General features: G+C 40.7%; 1 protein-coding gene across 1 annotated transcript; it reads left to right on the top strand.

Annotated features, from left to right (window-relative positions):
* The first annotated feature begins 2691 nt into the window (after window positions 1-2691).
* Window positions 2692-6122, top strand: LOC118125932 (zinc finger and BTB domain-containing protein 26-like). Its single transcript, XM_035185016.2, has 2 exons — window positions 2692-3007; window positions 3250-6122. Exons 1-2 carry the CDS (start codon window positions 2699-2701, stop codon window positions 4300-4302), a joined length of 1362 nt encoding a protein of 453 aa, XP_035040907.1. The 5' UTR covers window positions 2692-2698; the 3' UTR covers window positions 4303-6122.
* Window positions 6123-6522: the final 400 nt, after the last annotated feature.

Below are 6522 nucleotides of genomic sequence, written 5' to 3'. Positions count from 1 at the left end.
TGTAGTTTTAAGGTACTTGTACTTTACACAATCGTGGATTTGGATTGAGTGTTGGTGTTTTTTCTCCACAGTTGTTATGTGCATGAAGACAAAGTGATTTAAAGCAGCATCACAGTCAAAATATCAAAGATAAGTATTATTAATATAATTATTGTTGTTAAAGTAGTAGTTGTAGTAGCAGTTGTAGTAGGGGTAGTATTACTGCATTCTCTAAATAAAATATGCACGAGGAAATGAAAAGTGATTTTATAGCAGCATCACAGTCAAATCAGCAAAGATTTGTTGCTTTATTCCTATTATTATCATTATTGCTATTATTATTATTGTTATTATTATTGTTGTTGAAGTCGTAGTAGTAATATAATTGTGGTAGTTGGATGTATGTATTCTGTTAATTATGCACAAGGAAATGAGAAATTAAAAGTGTTTTTAAGGCAGCATCTCAGTCAAGACTTTTTGGGCTTTTTATTATTATTACTTTTTAAGTAGTAGTAGTCATAGTAGTAATAAAATAGTAGCAGATGAGTAGTAGTGGTAGTAGTAGTATTAATGTATCTTGTAAATAAACTATGCAGAAGGAAATGAAAAATGCAGTTCCTGTTTAAATTAGACTGCAGGAAATGACGCTTTTAACACTGTTTAATTATGTGCACAGGGCTCATGTAGTTTTATATAATCGGATAGATGCCAGTATGCTTTAGACAGAGAGTAAACCTCTGCTGTACTGAAATCATTTTATTAAAACACACCAGAGCTTCAGCCAGAGCTTTAAATGGCAAGAAGTCACACAAGATTAGGGCTTAGTTTAGTTTAATTTATTTAGTGAGCTGAAAGCCTCATTTTCATCAGCAGTCCTCTGCCAGATGTTGATACGTATCCTGCTGTGATAAAATGTAGTGCAATGATAATAGGTAATAGATAAAACATTTTCTCCAGCATGTACACAGGTGTTATTTATTTCTGACTGTAAAGAATACATGCAGTAAGTGTTAAAGCAAAGAATGTAAGTGGACATCTATGTGTGTAAGTAAAAAATGGCCTTTTGAAGTCTTTGGCTCAACAAGATAAACGACCCTGACACATCTCACTCTCTGACCCCTGCAGGAGGCAGTTTTCTGCTTTGATGTGTAAAAGCCTCAAGCAACAAGTAGAGTTTTTTCCCCCCCAAACAGGATTCTACGTGATCTCTGAGTCTCAGCTCCTCACAGAGAAGGTTTGATTATGGTGTGATGTGATTGTGGAGCTTGTGTGATGACCAGTGATTTAACCTCATCACATGTCTCAGCTTTCATAAGTGTGGACTGGAAGACGTGGAAAACGATTTGTTCCAGGACAGTCACATGCTCACTTTTCTTTTTGTTTAATATAGTAACTGATAATACATTATGCTGATAAGACTACGGATAATCTTCTGGCAGAATATAAGTACAACAGCCTCACTTACAAAAAACAGACAGATGTCTCACGATGTAGCCTAAAAGAAGTTCAAAAGCCACATCCTCTGTAACAATCATCATAATAAAGTTTATTAGCCCTTTGGAGCCCATCCATCCACTGGCCTATCATGCTTTCTCTTTTGGATCAGTTCAATAAACAGACAACTGTACATATCTTATTTACACGTGAAAGTTGGCAGCATTTACCGTTATATCATTTTTTGTTGTGAAGCGAAAAAAGAAAAGAAAAAGTTAATGTTCTCCACTGCAACTTCTGTTTGATCTTTTGGTGGCGCCTGTGGACCGCCAAAAGAGAAACAGTATAAACAGTATACAGAGTTTATTAAAAAGGTTACTATAAGTGATATTCAAAAGCAGGGATCTTCTATCTTCTATTTTTTATGTTGACACTGGTGCACTCTCAGCTCAATTGCATTGCATTAGTTTTACCTTTAAACCATCACCATATGTTTAGGACCTTATGGAAAATATATATATTTTTTAAAATCTTTTGATTGTGATTATGTTGTATGCAGCACACAAATAAAGAAAGTCACAACCAATCAATCAAGTAAACTGTGCCGCTCTGTTGTATTGAGAGACTTAGAGATTTATCGCCACCATGTGGGTGGTCTTTAGCATTGCATCTGTTTGGGATATTGCACGCTGTGTGCTTCAGTCAAATCTTTAACAGGCAGTGAAGAGGTTAATTAGTTCATGCTCAGCAAAACCCTCCTGCCTCGATTTAGGGTCCTCAGCAGAAAACCACAGGAAGAAGGATGACCACTGCCTGGAGGATGCATGTCGTCCTCTTGCGTGTGTAGCTGATTAACATTTGCTATAATCAATTCGAAGTTAACAGTGGGGTTCGAGCAGCTCTCCTGCAGGATCCATCGTGGCGGGATGAGCCTGTTGTAAAAGGTGAGGCTGGATCAGCATCTCTCTCATCCTCTCTTTGGCATTTCACTGACTTCACTGCGTACATTTAGATTTATTTGCAAACTGCAAACCAACTCCACCTGGTGGAGGAGTTGTTGTATGGCTTTGATTTAATCGATTGTCACTTGTTATCATGTTTACATTTCAAAGAAGATCTCTCACTCTGTTCAAACCACAAGAGGCAGAAAAGGCCCACAACCTATGTGAGATTCAGGAGTTTGATTTAAGTGTTACAGACAATTATGAAGTAATAAAGCTAATCCAACATTTCTGTCTTCACACTCTCGTAAACATGTGTGTTGTTTTTCCCATCAGAGATCATTATGTCAGCCTCCGTTGACACTTTAAAGTTTCGTCTCCCCACCCACGGGGACGCCATCCTTAGCAAAATGAACACTCTGAGAGAGGATCACCGCTTCTGTGATGTCACACTCCTTCTCGGGGGTCATCGGGGCACCGCCGTCCAGCCTTTGCAATTCCATGGCCACCGAGTGGTGCTTGCGGCATCCTCAGACTTCCTGCGTGACCAATTCGTGCTCCACGAGGGCCGGGCAGAGCTGAGCGTGGGTGTAGTTTCCAGCGTGGAGGTCGGCGAGAGACTGCTCCTGTCCTGCTACACCGGGTTCCTGGAGGTACAGTATAAACTACAGAATCTCTGAACTGTACAGTAACAACAGGGCAGAGTATACAGAATATATAAGCAGCCCTAGGTTATAGAATCAAAACAGATGAATAAAAAAGACTTCCATCAGGGGGTTGTGGGTCTGTTCTTGTATGCAACTTTAAAGCATTCAAGTGGAATTATGGCATTAATCTTTTTTTATACATTGTTAATTCTGTGTTTTCCTTTATTTCCATAATACATCTACTCCAGGTCCCTCTGAAGGAGCTGGTGAACTACCTCACTACAGCCAGCGCACTTCAGATGAGCCAGGTGGTGGAGAAGTGTGCCCAAGCTGTGTCCCAGTACCTCAGTCCGACTCTGGCTTTCTTGAATCTGGACATACGATCAGAGGAGAAGGAAATCCTGCAGCCACAGGGTGGTTGGCCAGGCCCCAGTTCCAAAAATCAGGAGGAAAGGGACGGAGCCCAACCCATTACCAGTATCCAGGAAGCAAACACAGAGGGAGGTGGCATGATTGTGATTCAGGCCAAGTCGAGGCTCGGCCAAGGAGCGAGGGCGGAAAGTCAAGGACTGAGGGAGGTTAGAGAGAAGAGGAGGGAGATAAGAGCTAAAATACAGTCATCTGAAGATGCAGCCTGTTGTTTCAATACTTGGGAGTCAGAGGAAGGGAGAGATATCCAGCCAATCGCCCAGGCTGTTCACAAAAATGAGCAATCCTATCAAGTTCACCAAATGTCAGGTGTCCTGAGATGTGCTCAACATGAAGAGGCGCTGCACAGCTCCCAAGGCCCAAATGAAAAACTCTCAGCTCAACTGCAAGAATGTAGGGAGCAGATGGACTCTGGTTTATTCTGTTCCTCTGGAGCACATCTGTCAAAAGGTCCCAGATCTGGAGATGAGCTGACAGAAGGTTCAGACAGCACGTCAGTCCAGAGGCCGTACCTGTGCAGGAGGTGTGACAGAGTCTTCCAGCACCTGGAAAGCTACGCTGGACACCTGAAGGAGCACAGACAGCACCTGTGTTTGGTCTGTGGGGAAGGCTTCTCCCAGAGGAGCACTCTGTCTCACCACATACGTGTCCACACCGGTGTCAAGCCTCTCAGGTGCCCGCTGTGCCACAAGACCTTTTCTCACAAGGCCCCACTGCAAGACCATTTCAACCTGCACACTGGGGAGAAGCCCCACAAGTGTAACTACTGTGCAATGCGCTTTGCACACAAGCCAGGCCTCGGGCGCCACCTGAAGGAAATTCATAGTAAGAGTAGCCTGCAGAACATGCTCGAGGAGGTGGAGGAGGACTGACAATGAAGTCGCAGTTTTAAGCTTGTGTTTTTTTCATGCAGTTCTCAGAAATTGCAAAGTACAGGTATCACAATCGGTATCAGGAAGGAAAAATATATATATCAGATGTTCTCTTGTGATTATTGGAACAAATCCCAACGTTTCCTGGCTTGTTTCCTCTTATTGTGAAAGAAATTGTTAATACAAAGAGATGAATTGATTGATAGACGAATTTCTTCATTCATACATTCTCCCTGCATTGCAGGGAGGCTATAAAGCTTCACCCTTTGACCCGACTGAAATTGTGTGCAGCTCACTGAGCATTACGTTATAAGTGAGTGGGTTGTCCCACATGGCTGAGAGGGTTTTCATGCTCCCTCATTGCGTTCTCTCCCTCCACGCGTCTCCTCATTCTCCGCCTTTTATCCTTTTGGCCCAGAAATGCCACTCATGTAAGTGAATGGAGCACTACCATCTGAGATGCCATGGGCAGGGAGTATGAGACGAAGAATGAATGCATGGTGGAGGAGACACAAAATATAGAGTTAGATATACCAAAGTATGTGAAGTGTATCTCCTAATTTCACTTTGCATCTTTAGAAATACCCAAAACATACCTCATAAAACTTTTCATACATACAGTAATGCTGTGAGCAAGTTACAGCCAACCAAATGTCTCTTTAATGAACATGAGCCATACTTTACATGTGGTTTAACATTTGATTAGCTTTCACGCATTCTTGCACACGTCCATGCACACACAGTTTTACATATAAACACACAAACAGTGAATGTGGAATTAAGGGCAGCTCCATTATGAATGAGAGAGAGAGAGGTTTAAAATATGAGGAAGATCAAGGTCATGGGAGAGATGGAAGAGGAGGTGTAGATATAGTGATGGCATCTTTATATCTTCATATTTAGAAAAGTTGCATTTAGCCCAAATCTTCTTTGTTCTAAAGATAATAAGAACCTGTATGTATATATGTACGTGCATGACCATGACTTTACCTGTTCCTTCTGATATTGGTGGAAAAGATGGTTTTCACACACCCATGCCCACAGTTTTGGCAAAAATGTCCAGATGAGCCATGAGGAAGGAACATGAAGGTGAAAGAGCAGCAGCTACTCCTCCTCCATAACCACAGCCCAGGTGCCCTTGAGCAGGGCGTTGAATCCACCTGCTGCTTCAGTACAGCTGAGTGAAGCTGTTCAGCAGCCAAGAGATCACAGTGGTCGGACAGGTGTCAGGGTGTGTAACTGTGTGTGTCGAGCAGACTGTTCCAGAAAAAGATGCTCTCAGCAAAACTATACCGTTAATGAATAACAACATAACAACAGCTGCAACATTTTGTGTCACAGAAACTAGTGTCTGTTCAGATTGTCGCTGACTAAAGAGATTTTTCCCAAAGCATCGGGATGCTGCTGCAAAAACAGTGATGAGCAGGATTTGGGGTCAAGATATTACATGTTTAATAGAAACACACAGTTTTGTTTTTGAATAATGAATCGTAGCACAAAGACTGTTGCTTTTGACTTCAATAAGATTGTGGCCAGAAGATAAATATACATATATGTTCATAAGTATGACATATCCTTCCTCGACTGCAGTGAACAGCAGGTCATTGAAGAGTTGGTTGATAAATGATAAAAAACACCAGATGTAAAACCACATGGTCAATGAGCCTGTTGAATCCTGTGGAGATGCAAGTCTATTGTATTGTACAGGATCCAGCTCATAGCATTAAAACCTTCATAAGCTATAAACATAATCCATTGTTTTTACTGAACAACACAAGCTGTTGATAATCTAACAGCAACAGATACAAAATAATATAAAAAAATGGGCTAGATTTGAATATTTTCACATAGAAGTTACTTTAGTGAGGCCTACTCATGTCAAAACGTACTTTTATCAAATAGATTTTACTTGAGTGATTATTGCTATTATTTCTTTGGCCATTACTTTTGAATTATGTTCATCTGTTGTCTTTAATTATATATTTTGTATTGTATCAATTGCTGTATTCGATTTTTTGGGATGTTATGTCCTCTTGTATTTATTTGTCCTGATGCTATTATGACTATTATCACTATTATTATTGTTTTTATCACTTTAAATGATATTGTTGATTATAATGATAACTGTTATTAAAATGAACTCAAAGTATTGTTTGTGTAATTGAAGCCTGGTCAAACCCACATCCAGTATTTGGAGTAAACAGAGATGTGGAGGGCAGA

The sequence above is a fragment of the Hippoglossus stenolepis genome, chromosome 18 (genome assembly GCF_022539355.2).
Source record: "Hippoglossus stenolepis isolate QCI-W04-F060 chromosome 18, HSTE1.2, whole genome shotgun sequence".
Lineage (NCBI taxonomy): Eukaryota > Metazoa > Chordata > Actinopteri > Pleuronectiformes > Pleuronectidae > Hippoglossus > Hippoglossus stenolepis.
The sequence above is the reverse complement of the archived record's forward strand: the minus strand, read 5'-3'. Positions and strand labels throughout refer to the sequence as shown.